The 19,600-nt window shown below is 30.7% G+C and overlaps 1 protein-coding gene across 4 annotated transcripts in view; it reads left to right on the top strand.

The window, feature by feature from the left end:
* Positions 1-19,600, top strand: part of LOC105143238 (protein couch potato) — a 101,720-nt gene that overhangs the window by 67,318 nt on the left and 14,802 nt on the right. For 3 of the 4 annotated variants that reach the window (XM_087406420.1, XM_087406419.1, XM_087406418.1), the window contains exons 6-8: positions 5,598-5,731; positions 10,719-10,927; positions 16,109-16,313. In XM_087406420.1, the coding sequence (XP_087262546.1) occupies positions 5,598-5,731; positions 10,719-10,927; positions 16,109-16,313 (548 nt within the window). The remainder of the gene's footprint in view (positions 1-5,597; positions 5,732-10,718; positions 10,928-16,108; positions 16,314-19,600) is intronic. The other variant, XM_087406421.1, reaches the window with a different exon arrangement.

Here is a 19,600-nt window from a genome sequence, read left to right as displayed (position 1 = left end):
ATTAATGATGAATTTTATGTACATGATAGAAGAGGAAAGAGAATTTCAAATTAATTATTGCAATTATTAATTAGAATGAAAATGTAATTCATATAAGCTCTGAACAATGCACGTTAACCGCAAATAACAAATACAATTTTTGTGTAGTGTAAAAATGATAATGAGTCTTGCAAAATATATTCCTAAGATTAAAATTAACAACTTGATCATATCGCACCACGAAGAAGACACGCATTGTGCAAATGAATCTCTACTGTGCAATGATTCGAGGACATTCTGTGAACGTGAGAGGTGTTAAATACAATGTTTCGTCATAACTTTCATTATCGAGTGCGTGAGAATTGAATCACTTCGGTGAGAGAAGGCAATAAGATTGGAGAATTTGAATCATCAAAATTGTAAATTTTTCATTATTATTATGATATAAAATATACAAGTTATTCTTGCAACTATATATTCAAATCGCATTATTATGATAGAAGAAACGATAGAACTGTAATCAAACTGTAATAAATTATAAATCAATTAAAAATACGTTATACGGTTTTTAACATACACATTAATGTTTAATCAAACCTTTTAAACTACTAATTAATTCTTTGTTGTTCTATATATTTTTCTATTGTCGATTTTTTATTATTGATGGAACTCAATTTAGAAATTAATGCAGAGAATGAGATAATTTTTCACGAATACGTTTATATTTGATAAATCGACGTCTTTATAGTTGAATGAATTGAAAGGTAACGCATTGTTTTCCAATTTATTGGATTCACTTGTCATTTGCGAAATAAATGAAAAGAAAATAAAAAAAAGTCTGATCGTCGACAACGGGCAAAGCTTTCTCCCTATCTAGACGGTGTACGTTTACTCGAGCTTGTATGCTTCGCCATGCGAATCGGAGGTCAGCCTAGAATCAATAAAGTGCACAGTCCTGGCAGGGACTAAAACACACCACCGAATGGCAGACCTATACACGTAAGGGCTTATGCAGTAGCTTCTGTTGGCGAACGTTCACATTTTAATGGAAATAAAAGCAGTTCTTCTCTCGGGGGGAGAAGAGGGGCGAGAATACAAATCTCAGGAGATTTCATGGGATTTACAATAGTTGCCCAACTTTTGGAAAATTAAATTGCTACAATTCTTTTGTTACATAAAAATGTTGGCTTGCAGACGGAAACAGTACGATTTCCGTTGCAGATATAATTAGTTTCCATGAACAGGATAGCAAAATGTCATACTATTTAATTATCCAATTTTCAGGCTTTGGTAATTAATTCTATACTATTTCTTATTAAAAATAAATATTATACAATATATATAAAGCAAATAGTATGACATTTTGTGCACTGCCCTGTATATAAAAGATATATAGAGAATAGTTACGTCTCAACACAGTTTAGAAATTAATTTATAAGAAACAAGTATAAAAGGAAAGAAAAGAAGGAAAAGATTTTTATAAGTTAAATATGAGTTATTCGAGTCTGGCTGGTATTCGAGTGCCGTGTATATTTCTTATAAATTGTTACATTAATGGAATACAAAATTTCAAACATCATGTTTTAATCCTTCTCAATAAAACATAAAATTAAAAATATAAAACTCATCCTGCTTACATTGGATGTTGTAATAGATTATGTGTCCATTACATCTTCTGTGTATTTGTATGCGCGCGTGTTAAGTATACGTGTTTTACTATTTTTTGTTCCAATTCAAAATGACCGACGAATCATGATCAAAATGACCGAGGAATCAGTCATTTCCAGACCAAGCACAACGCGATTCATCATAATGATGTTGTGCAGATGTACTATAATTGTATATGTTGTTTTTAGTCATGCATATGACTAAACAGTCAATCGTACTGAGCGTACTATGAAAAGCCTAAAAATCATCAAGGTGGGAGATCCCTCTGTTCATCAAATATGCGAAATAAAAAGCATTTTTTTAGGTGTATCGGTATTCTTGGGATATGTTGCCGGTGTCGGTAAAAGAGCAACGGGATTTATAACACGATTTGTGATATTGGTCTCGCTCGAGATGTCAATGACGTTTCAAACGACAGACAGGGCTTACTGCTTATGAGGTTTTAACAATGAATTTTTTTTTGGAATTGTTAGTCTACTATCCAATCTCCAGCCTGAGGGATCGATACATATATTTACTGATATATATAGACCTACAGTTTCACGCCAGATCCGAACGGCATTGATGATCAAAGATCTCTTAATCACTAGATGGAATCGGCTTTTCGGCTTTTTAAACGTGAAAAATCGCATATGTGGGATTAAATCAGAATCTATAGATAATCGCGAGTCAATCGCACCGAGAGGCAAGCTACTCGACGTCTCATAATTTAATATCACGCTCATACTAAATAAAGATTTTGATTAATTGGACTTTATGAGTGATCTGAAAACATACTTTATAATCGTATTATGTAACTTTCCACAATTAAAGTTTTGATTATTTATTTTTTATTTTCCATGTTTATGTTGTAAAATTATTTCACGTATAAACTACCGTTGATTAACTAATGATAGTTTAATCGGAATTCGCTGCATTATGTAATTATAAATATATAGATACTATATTATATTATATATATATATATATATATATATATATATATATTGTATTAAAAATTATAATTTATAATTTAATTTTTACTATGTGATGTTATAATTCTGATAAACAAATTATAATTAATAATAAGAAAATACAAATTAGACAAATGCTGTTGAAGAAATTTTGGTTAAATTCAATTATGCAATTAAATATATGAGAGTTATATAAAATTATATAGAATATAAAATTATGTAGAAAGTTATATAATTTTGTTATCAGATTATCGAGATACATTATTGCAGCAACAAATCTTAATCTATTTGTAAATGTATTGATGTCAAAGTTATTTTTATCTCACATTAAGATCTATGCAAGATAATAACTGGCTTCAAAGCTCGAAAGAAATAGAGCAGATACACATGCTGTCTAGTCACGCTGATGTACATATGTGAACGATGCGAATTTTTCGCGATATTCGATCGCGATATTGTGTGGTTGTATGAAAGAGCGTTTTGTTATATATTTGCCACTGTGGCTTTAGCAATTCATATAGTAATAAAAAAAATATTGGAGTAATTGCGCATTCATGACGGGAAAGGCGCGGTTCTACGCGGAGGTAAACTTTATATTGATCTGCATCAATTTCGTCGCTGTTGTTTCTTGCTATTTTACATTTGCAGTAACAATCGTTTATGCCAATATCAATAAAAAGAGGAGCAAATAGGCAAAAAAAGTTTCATTCTGAAAAAATTCACCAAGATTTTTACCATTTGAATTTCTTCACGATGGCAAAACCATACAGTTAGATACACGCCATTAAGTTGATAACGATAAACTCGCTTAGAAATTAGAATTAAATAACTAAATTGTTTTGAGGAAAACAATGTAAATATGAATTGCGTAACGAGATTAGTATCGCAAACGAAATCACAAGTAAAGGTTCGCAGATGAATCGTTGGGAAGATATGCTCGGTTTGACCATTGTCACTTGTGGCTTGTAACGCCTAATCATAAGTCCCTCTCCAACGATTTACCGGCTTCCAAGAAGATCATTTTTTTCATGTCGTGCCGTCGGCGATTACGCTCGATGGCACACTATACTCTGCCATTACACTGCGAATAATCTACGTCGTGGTACTCCCTCGAGTGGCAATATTCGCGACACGAAGCTTCTAAATTTTACTTAAGCGATAAATGAATTTCTACTAGTTACTTATAAAAAATCTATTATTTGTTTATATAAAGAGAAAAAATTGAAACATTAAGAATGAATTTTAGTTATAAGAAGAAACATTAATTTAAAAAGAAAGACATATTTTACATGGCAAAATAAAGATTTAAAATCTTCTTGTAATTTAAATAGCTCTGCTAAATTAATTTATTTATTTTAAATAAGAAAATTAAGTTTGTAAAGAATTAATTTTTTACATTGATATTGATTTAATATCGCATAAATTTATGGTTTTTATTATATAATTTATATTAATAAATAATAATTTATATATATATAATCTTTTAGAATTATTATTTTATTGCAATTAGTAGAATAAATCAAGATAATCCTTAATACATCTGAGCTTTCATTGATTTTTTTTTTAATCTCGTCGTTCAATTTTCGGAAATCCTCGAATATCATGATTATCGTTTCCATTTTCGTAGTCTCTGTAATTTTTAGCAAAAAAGAGAATTTGTAAATTGGACATTATCGATTAATGTAATTGATAGTCTCGCAAAATCGATTAAATTGTGTTCGCTTTCTTTCAACCACGAGCAAACATTTATTACGCGAATTACGTTAATTAATTTTTTTACATGTCTAATCTCAATCGTAAATAGAACAAATAATTTTGTGTATTCTTCATAAAGAGTGCATCGAAACTAGCGCGACGATTACAATGCTGAAATGATATGCGTGGTAAATTGGCGCGACCTTTATGACCGCATTGCAAAGTTTCACCTCGAACCCAATACGTTTTATGCGATATTTAAATAATTTGTTTTGACTGCGAATAACACGTTTTCATGACCTGTTAATAATAAATATTATTAATTTTGTTAGAGCAAAGATCAGTAGGCAGCTTTTACGTAAAAGATATTATGATAAGTAGAACAATATTGTACATAAGTTCTTCTATAAGAAGGAATGTAATAATATTTCACGTACCAAAATTAGCAAAACTTTACATAAAAGCCGTCCAAAAGTTTTAAAAAACTAATATAAATAATTATAATGAACAGGATATCTACTGTATGTATGTAAGCAAAATTTTTAACACATTCTGATATATATACTTTTATCTTTATTAAAATTTCTAAGAGTTTCATTTTTTTATTTTTATACTTAAATTTTTTAATTACAAATGATTTTACTAATTTTGTTAAAAAATATATACAATTATAGTTAACATTCAATCATTCTTTGTTTATATAATATTATTTTATTTGTAAAATGAAAAATATTACTATATTAAATTTAAATATCGCTGCATGATAGAAAAGTGAACAACTCAAAATTAATAACTTTTCAGTAGAACATTTCTAAAATTCTTTGTGAAATAGAGCAATGTTTTAATTAGTATACTAAATATGCAAAACTTTTCTTTCCAAATTATACTTTTAATATATTTTTTAATTATTTTTAACGTATTCTATAATTACAACGTATTTTTTAAAACTATGTTAAACGTTTTCAAAATTTGGACACTGCAATCCTACAGGGTTATGTCAATTTTATCCCTTATCAGTATATAAGCAATGTATTTTTTTTCATAATATGTTAGTCTTAAAGAGAGGGGATTGTGATTTCTTTTCATTATTTAAAAAGTACTAGTTTTTTTTTATTTGTGTCACTTTTATCGCAGCAATATATCTGTGATATATCTGATATCAAGATAAAATTCATTTCTGGCATTTCCAGATATCAGTAGATATCCTGGCTATCAAGAACGCGTGTTCGCGCAACGCGGTTCGCAACCGCGCGTTAAATTACTCAAGGGAGCGACTCTATCTAATCCTGTGCTCTATTGCAGACCTAGGGAGTCCGTTCTTCCCCGGTGGTCCTGAATTGTGGCATCATCCATTGGCGTACTCTACAGCTGGCGAATTACCGGGCACGCTGCAACATGCGACGCTAGTGCATCCGGCGTTACATCCTCAGGTCCCCGTACGTTCCTATCTTTGACTATCTGCAGACAAAGCTCTGGAGCCGCCGACGAGCGCCCCGATGCACGTTAGTGATACATGATCGTTATACTCGATTACTCTTACATGGTAACAGGGAGATTCATGAGGGCTCAAGGACTGAAGATGCTTTTCAATCATGGTTGCCTTGAGTCCTCGACTCCTAAATTCTAGAATCTTGGATATTGAATTTTTTATAACGTTTTAGTCTTTCGGTTGTTTTGAGCATCTAAAGATAAATTTAAGAAAGTCTTAAGTACAAGGTCTGACTATGAATACGGGCATAAGTCCTCATCAGCCGTGTTTATAAATGAAATAAAAACTCCCGAAACAATAATTTATATAGACATATTATATAATTTCTAAGTGTTAATATGTCTATATAAATTATTGTTTTTTTTCGGGGTTTTTTTATTTCATTTATTAGGTGTTGGAATTAATTCGTAGCGTTTTTTAATGAAAGAATGTTATTTATTTCACATGAGCATTAAAAAATACATTAATGAAAGTACTTCCCATCACTTGTAAAACGCTACGAATTAATTCCAACACCTAATATATAAACACGGTTGATGAGAGATCTTAATATAGTTGAAACGTTCCGTGAAATCATAATAAAAGAATGATAAAATTTACTGTTTACACCAGAGCTCTTTATTGAAATGACCTGGTAGAAGCTCCTTATTTATTGTTGAAATTTATATGAGCGAATTATCTAATATATTTTCCATTGTAATTATCAGTTTTTTAAATTATATAATTATTGAAATAAAAATAAATAACGGTTATAAAATTTTTATTTTATTTTTTATAGTTTAAAGTTTTATAGTTTAAAGTTTTATTTTTTTTAATGTTATTTATTCTCAGGAAAAAAATTTTATGCAATTATATATAACAATATATGACTATATATGATTATATATGTCTATATACAAATATATTTTGCTTTAGATTATATATAGAAAATTGTTGCTAAAAAATTATTAGGTGTTGGAATTAATTCGTAGCGTTTTACAAGTGATGGGAAGTACTTTCATTAATGTATTTTTTAATGCTCATGTGAAATAAATAACATTCTTTCATTAAAAACGCTACGAATTAATTCCAACACCTAATAAGAAATTTATTAATTAGTATCACTTTTTACAAAAAGAGAGATGAGATTATATAGAATAAAATTATAATAAAAAAAAATATATTTGGAAAGTATATATACAATTTCAAGATCTTTCTAATCAGTTACCCATCCTAAGCTGTACTCTGACTAACGTTGCTTAACTTTTGTGATCTTACGGGAACTGATGCTTCGATAATTTATGAACACTGAATGCTAATACATATATATGTGTCATAAATCAGTTTAATATCAAAATAATTTTATACATCATCATATATAAAAAATTTTGCCTGGGTTATTAATAGTCTGTAATTTAAAATATTTGTTGAGAAAATATTTGTTGAGAAAAGGTCGGGGTCATAATTGAATCAGAAAGTTTGTTAAAATTTGATGCGATAATGATAACCTAGTATAAACATCATATAAAACCAGAATTAATAGAATAACCAATGAATAATATTATTAATCTGTGCTTCGCGGGTTTTCTCCATGTCTTGGTCCATTCTTGATGTGCCAACGTTTCGTGGACCTTGCAGTCCACTTCATCAGGGCGAGGAGCAGCCTGATACTGAGCTGTTCCTCCAGGTCCTTCCTTTTTATGTTACGCTACTTGTTGAGATGGGAGTTTTTTGGTGGTGGAGGGGGGGGGGGGGTTAGAGTGAAGTTAAGAATGGACCAAGACATGGAGAAAACCCGCGAAGCACAGATTAGTTATATAGAAAGCACCCATGGAAGCATCAAGAAGAATGAATAATATTATGCGGATTACTATATAAATAGCAACTTTTCCGCATACGCGTGTAACGTCAGTCAGTGTATTCGAATATTACTTTTTATATCGTCACAAAATCGATAACGTAACTTGTCGTCGCACTGCGTGTCCTCATGTATTATATAGGAACGTGTAGTCGTGTAGGTGTATGTCACGCAAGGTTCGAATCGCAGAGTTTCGAAGCTATTACAATGTCTCCGTAGTTTGTCGCGACATGGATTAATTATGGCCGATGTTAATAAATCCGTGGTTTACTTTTTTCTAATAGCATCATACGTATTTTCCATCATTTTAATTTTATGGGAAGAGTATATTTAAAACTTATGGATGTTATACGTTGCGTTGATGATATTTACAGTTCGGGGTTACTCTTCATGGTTATTAATGAAGATAGATGAAGAATATAAGGTGAAACCATAAATAACACCGATAAGCCACATGTTAGGTAATTAGCAGCATCTAATGTAAGGGTATATGAAAAGTTAAATGAAGAGATATGAGAAGAGAGGTATAGAAATGAGAGTACAAACATTTTCCATATCAGTCTTCTATTCTTGGAATTTTATCTTTTACTTAAATTTATATTAGAATCTAATATAAAATTGAAAAGAGGAATCTTTCTTCTATTTTATGATTTTTGATATTATCAATTCATATCTATTAATAAATACTAAAAGGAGAGACTAATGTCCAAGAGAAGTTTGAAGTTTAAAGAATCGAAAAATTGTTCAGCGTAAGTACATCTTCAATCCCCTTTAAAATATTGTCGATGTCGGTCTGATGGTATCCAAATCACATAACTTTATTAATTTTTAATGTATGAACCTATGTCAGGTTTACCCAGATATCTGTCACGCATTAACGTCCGTACAACACACAATCGATTTCTACGAGAGCAAATAATGCGAGAGCACATAGTCATGAATGTGTCCAAACGCGATATAATCTGTTATTTTATCGATCGCATTGCGTATGATATTATATGATGTTTTTTATACCGTAATAGCGACTAAAATTATTCTGTAACACGCCATAGCGAATCACGGATTAATCGAGAATGCGGGGAAAAAGAATTGTGATCAATGTTTTTGTAAATATATCTCGATTGAAAATTGTAAATTGATGTTGAAAATTTTAAAATTTTTGGAGAGCTAAACATGCTCGATTTTAAATGCTATGATTGATTCAAGAACTTTTGGATTTTATATAGGTAAATCACTTTAGAAAAAATTATACTTAGGTTTGTTAATCGGATATCATTCTTTTACATTTTAAATTATAGGTAAATATTTTTATATAATTGAATTCTTCGAAAGATACATTTTGTTATTAGATTATACTCTTAAGTTATCGTTTCAATAAAGCTTTTTAAATCTATAAATCATTCTTGCTTCAATCTTAAAGTTTCTAATATTAAGATTCAATAAGTTTGTGATTCTTTCTTGTTGCTTAATACCGTTACAAAAAAAACTTCTATACTTGTTTGTAAAACATAAATTAAATTTTTATAAATAATTTTACACAAGAAAAGTCAGTAATAGTCATACGTGAAATTTTTGTTTTACAACAGACTATCGATTCAGTAAAAATTTGAAACGGTTATATTGAGAAAGCTTTTAGAAATGATTGAAAGTTTATAAGCTAATTTTTTTAAAGCTCACACAAAATTTCAAACATAAAATATCGTTATTACTAAAATCCGATATTCCTTGAATTTATCCGCACGAGAGAGAAAATCCGTTGCATTGAACGTTTGATAAATCGAAAGCTCTTGAGTCCGGACTGCTAGCTATTATTATTTCCTTTTTCTCCGTACGCATCTTGCTTTTCCTTTAACGGAAGTAAAAAGGAAGCGAATCTCGAGATATCCACTCAAGGAATAACGAACCGAGAACCTGGTAGCAATAACGTCGTAACTTATTAAGTTGAATATCTTCTACGATCCAACTCGATTAAATGCATTCTCGAGCGACTTGACGATACTGAGAATGTCATTGGCGAGATTTATCATTGCTTTGATAAGTTAATAACGATACTCAATGCAAATGATTTAAAATCATTCCTTTCATGTTGATGATATCTTTTACAAACATATTTTTATGTACAGTTAAATAAGAAATCTGTTGCGTTTTCTTGCGTTATATAATTTACTTCAATGCGAGAGAAAGATTAGCTACTTATATCAATTATTATTTTTAATTTCTCAATAAAAAGTAGATATTGTTGGTAGATGACTGTGAAATAACTTTACCATTAAGCACGATATTTAAAAGAAGATATTTAAAAAAAAAGTTAATTTAGTCGCTTTCTGTTATTAAAAGTAATAGTCGACTATTTTTCATAGTGCTTTGCAACATACAATTTAAAGTTATTATTACAAAAAAAAAGTTATTGCATAATGTCACCATCAACGTAAATATAATATTCCAGCAAAAAAGATGTCTAAAAGATATACAGAATGTTTCAATACTGGTAATACAAATGAAGAAAATGATTTTACTTAAACATATCTGTTGAAAATGTAAAATAAAATTTTTTTATACGAGGCTTCATTTTCTAAAAAAACTTTCAATATTCGTCAGGCATTTATAGTTACAAACATTATAAACGCATGCATTAACATGCATTTATAATTATAAACATTACAAATAATAAAAAGCGACTTCAGGAATATATGATAATATGTGTTTACTTTTCAAAAATTTTATTTTATCGTCTTGAAAAGTGTTGAAAGTTCTGGAATACTTATATATTCCTTATATTTAAATTCTAACTTTAAAACACATTCAATTTAAATTTCTTTTAGATTTTAATTCTTTTGTGATGCTTACTTGTTTCAATATTTTCACAAATGGTATATTTTTTGGTGGGATGTTTTCTTTGCCAGAATATCGTTCGAATCTATACATTCGTCTACTAAAGTTTAAAGATCGGAACGAAAAGATACAATTTTTTATTATAGGGACAAATGTAGGGTTGAAAAAGATGGGGCGGATTGACGCAAATGCGTCGATCTGTGCGAGCAGACCGACTCATGGTCAAGCGCAGCGAGTGTATGACAGAAGTATTTATATTTTCCAGGCGCCTATGTCCCTACCGCATCCTACGACGTTGACGTCGATACACGCGTCGCTGCCTCATTTTCTACCGTCGCCGGCACTGGCGTCACCGGTCGGATCACCCTCATCACAGCCGAACATAGCCGTCAGCAATGCGCAGTGCTCCACCCTCTTCGTGGCGAACCTGGGCCAGTTCGTGTCTGAGCATGAGCTAAAGGACATCTTCAGCAGGTCAGACATCTTAATTGTTTACCTTATTCTTTTAATTAATAGCCGGATGCGAGCCAATCGAATATGCTCACTAGTTGGTTGGCTCGCTTATCGATTTATTATATTTATATATTTTATGACCTACACCATGTGTGTGATTATCAAGATATTCTAAGGACACAGTTTTTAGACTGCAAGTTGTGTGCATTATCGCTGTAAAAGTGTAGGCATCGTTAGATAAATTTGCAGAAATAGTATGTATTAAAATTTTTTTAACTTTAGAATAATATTTTTTCGTTTCTCTGAATTTTAATGAAAAGTCTCAATAAAACAATTATGAAATTAAATGTTCTTATTATTATCTACGTATCTATATATTAAAATTTTTAGCGGGATCTCAATTTGATGCAATATTGGTGCTTAAAACATTTAAAGACTACGTTTATCATAATAAAGGTAGATAATTAATTTTATTTGAATGCAATATGTCAGAAAATACGTATATTAATCATAATAATAGCAATGATAATAGATTACTTAAAAGAACCAAGTCACGTTCATATGACATACACATGCTGGCGGTAAATGCGCGCCAATTGCGATACGGGTACCGATACACGTGGGTCTTATCAGCGTACCACGTGGTGGTGATATCACGATGTCGTGGTGTTCGAAACGTTTGCAATTCTTGACAAACGAACAGCAAGAATACAATGGTTTTAAAAACATTTTTGATATTTATGAATAAAACACAAATTTTAGAATCATTGAATTTTTTAGGCCTCGATTTTTGAATAAAATTTTTGTGGAAAATTTTTTGGATAAAAAATTTTTAGATTTTAAAATATTTTTTATTTTATCTTTAGATTACTTTATTTAGTGGAGACTTTTAATGGAAATATTAATAGATCTCTTGATTTTTGTAGATTTTTTTGTTTATGTAAATTCTAGAATCACATTGAATCTGTCTAACAATTGAATTTGTCAATATATATGTTTAAATAAAAAAATTCTATAATTATCATATACATAAATTCAACAATTTTTGAATTAAAACCGAACTCACACGAATAAATTCCAGATAGATTAAAGACCGGAAATTTTGCGTTTATTATAGAAACAACTTGTTATGCTCTTAGTGATTTACGTCGTTACAGTTATATAACTTTAGCAAGGATATATGCGTTCAAGGATTTCTTGCATTAGACAAAAAACGCAGTTAAAAAGTATACATCGCAAGCATACATGAATAGCGCGTAATATATGCGATTCTTACCATGCTTGCAAAATTTGCGGACTAGCATATTTACTATTAATTATCATATTATTATACTTTACGCGGTTTCCAATTGGTATATATTATGGGCGAAACTTTTAGGTCATTAAAAAAATATAAAACGTAAAATTGTAATTAAACATGATAACCCGCTAATTACGGACGGAGATATTCGCAATTAAACTGCTCGCTTAAGTGTCAGCTATCCAACAAGCGGCGAAGTTAAAATATGTTATCCGGCCGGGCATTACAGTTGCGCTCATGTAATAAATTATTTTCACGTGCCCTACCATGCGGAACCTTCCCACGATCCTGAGTACGCCTCCAGTACGTCGTGAATCATTGAATCGAGAATTACGAACTCTTTCGATATATCTACATTAAATCGGTTAGACCGCAACTAATATATTCGCTGTACATATACTTTTACATAGGAATGGGAAAAACTGAAGATCCGGCAGAGTCGTTCATTTACCTTTGATTAATGCTGCGAACCTCGATCACGTGTTTGTAGTCGCGGGATTGCAATAATTATTATCTATGTACAAAGAGAAAGTTACATGAATTGATTTTTGTATACTGCACCGCAAAATAATATGAAACTATTATAATACTTGTGGATACTTTTTATTTAATAGAACATTGACAGTAGTCGGGGGTTTGGTATTTTTGATACACCGATTACTATGGTTATTTGAAAAATAACAGACAGAAAAAGAAAAAAAGAGTTTAATAGTTAAATTATAAAAATTATGAATTAATAAAATATATGATATGACGTACTTCATATTTTTATGCAGTTCACTGCAAAATTAAAAACGCAGAAATTAGGATCTAAATATTAATATTAATATAGAGTAAAAAATATTTACATATTTATTATAATATAAAAAATGTATAATTGTAAAAAAAGGAAATGATATAATGTCTAATTATTTTTATAAAGTCAAGTAAATATAATTTACCTTAGACATAAATAATTATTGAATCGAAAGAAAAAGAAAAATTTAGAAATATAATAACTTTTTTTATAATTATTGGATAGAAAGAGTTTAAGTAGAAAAGAGTTTAAATAAGAAACTAAAATATATTTTATTCAGTTTAAAATAATTTAATAGCAGGAGAGTAAAAGTTTTTATATTTTTGTGCAAATTTTGTTTTAACGCTTCAAAAACTTTATTCTTCGAACAACAAAGAATAGTTTTGCACAGGATTTATTCATTTACACTTTTATATTTTTAGTGAGAGCCTTGTGATACACAGTAGTGAAAAAGTGACATTGACAGAAGTATTTTAACACATTAATTATTCTATCAAATATGTCAATTGTATTTCGTTTCTTGTAATGAAAAGCAGAGTGTATAAAATTATCATATTGTTATTATCATTTATATTATTATTATTTATATTGTTATTATCATTTATGAGACACTATCACAATTTATATTATCTAAATTTTTTTCCTGTATATCTTTGAATTTGTATTTTTGTCCAAACATTATTTATTCTTGTTACACTAAACGTTAGTTATAAAGTAATGGGTTTATCGATATTCGAGATGCAAAATTTTTTAACAAAATATTAAGAATTGCTAATAACAGCGTCCTGAACACACAGGGTACGAATAACGATCTAAAAGACGCGATCTACTCTTTCGAGTTTCGCAGCTGACGGAAGTCTGCGCGCGACTGTCTCACAAGTTCTAACGCCAATAGAGAAGCTCTTCCTCCCCTCGTATAATTAGCCTGCGAAATCTCATTATCCCGCAAACCCCAGAGTTCTGCAGTATGAATTCGTAAGTGAGTGCCTGAGTTAATTACACGCGTTTGCACGTGCGAGAGGCGCCCTGCGCATTCTACAATTTTCGGTAGCTCGCGGGAGTATTCGACGGAATTTCGTCGTCGACGATGTGAATACATTGTCCTCGTCGCATGTAATTCAACCGTTGTTCTTACACGAGCAATTATTTCACGTTGATACGCTTGAGAAAAAGTACATTTGTTAAGACAAAAAAATTTTATAATCTTGCGAAAATATTTTTGATCATGGAACACGTATCATATTAGATTATTTAAAGATGATAGTTTAGATATTAATATTTAGGAATTATAAATTTCTTGTACTAAATAAGAAGAAATATAAATTAAAAAAGATTTGTAAACAATGCTTCAAAAATATGAGCACAATTTTACATCATTCTTTAGTGTTTTTTAATTGAAAAGGGAACATTTATAAACATATTCTATTAAAAATATTTTCAAATAATTTAAAAAATTAACAGCTGGAAATCTTATATCTAAGATTTAATTTTACTTTTTATATTAATTCTTTATGTATTATATTTTTTTTATATTAACAATTTTTTTTATTTAAGATTTATTTAAGTTTTCTTTTTCTTTTTATAAAATATTAAATTTTTCTTTAATATGTATCAGAAATCTCAATCTTAATTAATCGATATATAATTACTATGATACTTAATTATTAATATATTAGGTGTTGGAATTAATTCGTAGCGTTTTACAAGTGATGGGAAGTACTTTCATTAATGTATTTTTTAATGCTCATGTGAAATAAATAACATTCTTTCATTAAAAACGCTACGAATTAATTCCAACACCTAATATATAAATTTTGATAGATTTTTCAAGAGAAAAAAACATTTTTTTAAATTCTTTATTAAAAATGGATATTAAATTAATTAAAGAATACATTGTTTTTACAAATAGAAGATATTTAATACAAATTTTTAAGACTACATGTTTTTATAGATCTATGAATTTGTGAACTTACATATGATTATAGATTTGTACGTCAATCTGTGAACCATTAAATTTATTACTTCTGATTTATTCTCCTTGTAGATTTGTAAATAAACAAATGGGTAAATTAAATTAATAACCATAGTAATCAAGGGATAATGAGCAAACGACAAAGTATCTGCACCTAAATTTAATCGTCATGCCGAGGGCGCAATAATGGTCGAAATTGTCCATTGTGAACGCCGAAAGCTTTGTACTAACAGCACCGCCTCCAAACATCACTGACATCCGCTAATCATTTGCCACCGTCGTAGATTGTAGGCATATAGGACGCACCTGTACTAGTACCCGTACCAATACCATGCGACCAGTGCCGTTTACTAATTGTCGGTGTGCTGAACGGGTTTGCACGGAGGGTAATGTCTCTACATCGCGAATTATCGATTAATCGCGGATTTGTGAATGCACTGTAAACCTAATGCGAAAGGATTATGATTAGGAAGGAATTTAGTATATAGAAAGGAAAATATAAATTTTATAAATAATCTCTTTTATAAAATGAATAGTATAACAATAGAAATAATGATGCAAATTTTATATATATATATATACACACATATATATATATAAAATTATGTATATATATATTATGTATATATATAATTATATATACATAATAGATATGCTTTTCAAAATAATTTTTCAAACATTTGATTACGTTTTAAAAAATAATTTCAATTATTTGTGCAATATTATATATATTTAAAGATTTTGCAAAATAATAATTGTACAAATTATTTTATTATTTAATTTACTTCGATAATTTTCTTTCATTACATACAATTATATTATATGTATGTATTGTATATAATTATTGTATGTAATTATCTCTGTACATCTTAAATTCCCCTAAAATAATTAGCACATATATGCTAAAGGAAATAATTCACAGCTGTTAACGATTTGAATTTGATCCTGAGTTTGTGTCGCATCCCCTCCGTGTAATCACCCCATGTCGGCACCGCCTGACACCACCGACACCATTAATGGCAACCAAGCAGTAACCAAACCCCTCTAAAACCTCTCTAAACTCCCCCTTTACCAGAGTACTGTCTTTACGACTAACTAGAGCACGTATTGTACGCTTCTCTTATTTGTGCACAGTTTTCCTGGTTTCTCCCGGCTTCGTATGCACACGAAGGGAGGGTCGCCAGTGGCCTTTGTCGAATATCAAGACGTTCGCTACGCGGCCCAGGCGATGGCCACTCTCCAAGGATCCTTTCTCCTCTCCTCCGACCGGGGAGCGATACGAATCGAATATGCAAAGTCAAAAATGGCCGAGGTGGGCTTTACAAATCTCTGGATCGAAGTAGGTTCCACTTTATGCTACGATAGAGACCGCTGCAAAGGACGCGGGGGGCGGCTCTATGTGAACTAGGCGAAGGTTTTGTACGAGGTACTCGTGAACTCGAAACCATCGATGTTTGTTCTGACGTTATTCATAGGACGAAGATGTTGGTTCCGAGAAAGACCTTAGCGCGAGGATTTTAGCGAGGGCGTTTCTTGCGCACTTAGCACATGCCGAGAGACTAGAGAGCCTCGATGAGAGTATTTGTTGCGGTCAAGAGTAGAGCTTCCGTACCTCCGAACATCCAGAGGCCTTGCTTATGCGCCAAAGTCCTTAGCACGAGTGTTTACGTTGGTCTAGCACGAGACTTTCGCACATACACGAGGCTCTGGGTGGTCCGACCTACAGTAGAGCCGCCTCCGCGAAAATGCGATCGACGGCGAATACGTAGGGTTGTGCTTTTGTCGATACTTCATATTATTTTCTTATTTTATTTTGGTGTAATAATTATTGTTATTATATATTATGAAATTTAAAATACTTCATTAAACAAAAATACTTTATAACGGTTAATAAATGTATGGAAAATATGAATATATTATCTTGGTGCTCTATTTAATGAATATATTGTTGAGTCATGAAGATAACACGAAACATAAAGTTTTAATAATATTTTTTTAAAAGGAAATTGCAATTTATGGTCTTTATAATATAATGAAATTAGAATTTTATAAAGAAAGCAATAGTTTAATTTGAAAACATATATGTATGATATTACAAATAAAATACGATTCAAAATATTACATTTAAATAATAAATTTACTTCAAAAATAAAATTTTTTTTAGAACAATATTTTATTGGAACTCTAAGCACAGCTGTGCGTTTTCGTCTAGGGGCCGAAATCGGTATAATCTCGATGAATTTACGTACATTGATGCTATAGATATAAAAAATGACTTTAATATTTAGAATTGCGGAAATGGCATTTTTCTGCATCCATAGCATAGAAGACATCATTGAAATAATATTGATTTCGGATTTTTACTTTTGTCAACCGTACCGAAATGCATTGGGCCCAGTGGATCCTGGATCCAATTATTCGGTCATTATTCGATCAAACTCACGCGGTTTCGCCCTCGAAAGCGTTTGTGCCTCGAGGCGCTAGACAGGCCGTCACTTCGAAGGCCAATTAAATCTAGTTGAAAGACCGACGACGGCTGTCCCGTCGAGGACTCGTATCCGAACAGTAGATGCGCTCTCGTGCGTTGGTGCCAATTATCAATTATCCGTCGTTAATCGCCTACCGATCACGTGAAATCCGGCGAATCTGCCCGTCTTTCTTTCCTTCTTTTTTTTTCTATCTCACTTTATCTCTCTATCGCTCGATTGAGATACACGTTCCCGTTTCTGCGATCGGAACGCGTACAATTTTTTATCTATTTTGAATTACTTTTTTATGATTTTCTCTCTTTTGAATTTTTGCACGATTCCAAACAGAGACTAAATTATAATTTCGAAGAGTTCAGAATTCAATGTTGGAGACAAGCAAAAATGATCTCGATATCTATTTCTGACTGATGAGAATGCGATACTGATAGCAAAGTAAATTTTATCATAGCATTGAAAATTGAACTCATCTAAATTATATGTTTCAATCCTAGACTTCAAGTTTTCTCTTTTTCCTGTTGTATTCCTTTCGTATTCCTCTATTGCCTGTTTGTCAATTTGCTCGTTCTTTATGATGTAATTTCCTTCATATAAATCCTTTCCTTTCCTATATGTTTTTTTTTATTTCCGCTGTATTAAATCTGTCTTCGTTTTACTGTACTATATAGATATGACGAGCACTATGCACCATCCTGTAGCAACTTTATATTAATCGGCAGTAGTAACGCTTGGGAAAACATTGGCTATATAAAGTAATAGGATTAATTTTATTGACTAAAATTATTTTTTATTAACAATTAGGATCCTTGATAATAAAATATTTTTAACTACATTTTTTGATACGATAAAATGTTGTATACAGTTTTAGATTTCATTGAAATGCAATTGTTTTCTATTCTTACATTATCGGAACGTATATTTTTTAAAAATCTTTGTACAAAAGACAAAGTGAGTTTGATATGTTAACGTTCATTTTATTTTTTGGTTTAACTTTAATCCGTTTAAACAAAATGAATTGGAAAGATTGTACGATAAAAAGCCATGTAAGATAAAAAAAGAGGAAAGTCAGACAAAACGATGATTCTGAGGTTCCGCTTTTAATCAAGACCGTATTTCCGCCGATGAAGGAAGATTCGTCGGACATTTAAGGATCGATCCCACTTACGTAATTTAAGGGCTGAACTAAGTTCAACTCACAGGTTATCCAACCGCTAAAAGGATTGAACTAATTAATTAACTAAGTAATTAAGTCGCGTTAAATGAAGCTGGTGAAGTTATTCATTTGTTCAAAATGATAGTAATATTTCGGCAAAGCTTATAATAACTGTGACATTATTTATGCATGACATTCGATATATAATAGACACGTCAAGAAAAAAAAATTGCATCATTTTTCATTTAAAAAGGGGTTAATAATCATGCATGTCAAAGTTAGAAGAATATAAGAATTTGAGTGAAGTTCTGTTAAATCGCAAAATATATGTAATATATAAAGAATTATTTGAAAATCAATAACTTGAATAAAACAGCTATTTATTTTTTTATCATTAGTTATTTCCTTTCCATATAGCCTTGTCTTTATTGGCTCTTGTAAAAAAGAAAATTAATTAATCAAAGACATCTATATTATACGAAACGTTGGAAAAAAATTGATTTTTAAAGATTTAAAAAGATCTCGAAGAAATATAAATATAAGATGTACATTTTTGAAATATGCAAGAGATTGAGAGATAGAAATGAAGAACTCGAGAATCCATTCGACACGTTTGAAAATGGATTCCCGACAGGGCAAAAGTGTGTCACCAAAAATTGATCGGAGAGGCGTTATAAAAGAGCGTTTCAGATCACTCGACTTTACTCTTTGAAATCGGTGGATCGATACCGTTCACTTCCAATTGCAATTGTGTTGCAACTTGTTTATTCATACATGACGTCGAAAAGTTGTGATTGGTCACGCTATAAACGAAGCTGTGGCTACGGATCGACCCCCATTTTCGAATTAAACGATCGATACGGTCCGCTTGGGGCTGGGCACGGCCGAATACGTCATTGTTAATTCATGTCGTTTTATAGAGACGTCTGGCACCGCAACGTTCACCTAGTGAGATACGATGAATTAAAACTCTTGCCCTTTTTCGAG

This window comes from Acromyrmex echinatior, chromosome 5 (genome assembly GCF_024713525.1).
Source record: "Acromyrmex echinatior isolate Ae372 chromosome 5, ASM2471352v2, whole genome shotgun sequence".
Classification (NCBI taxonomy): domain Eukaryota; kingdom Metazoa; phylum Arthropoda; class Insecta; order Hymenoptera; family Formicidae; genus Acromyrmex; species Acromyrmex echinatior.
Note: the sequence above shows the minus strand (reverse complement) of the source record. Positions and strands in the feature narration are given on the sequence as shown.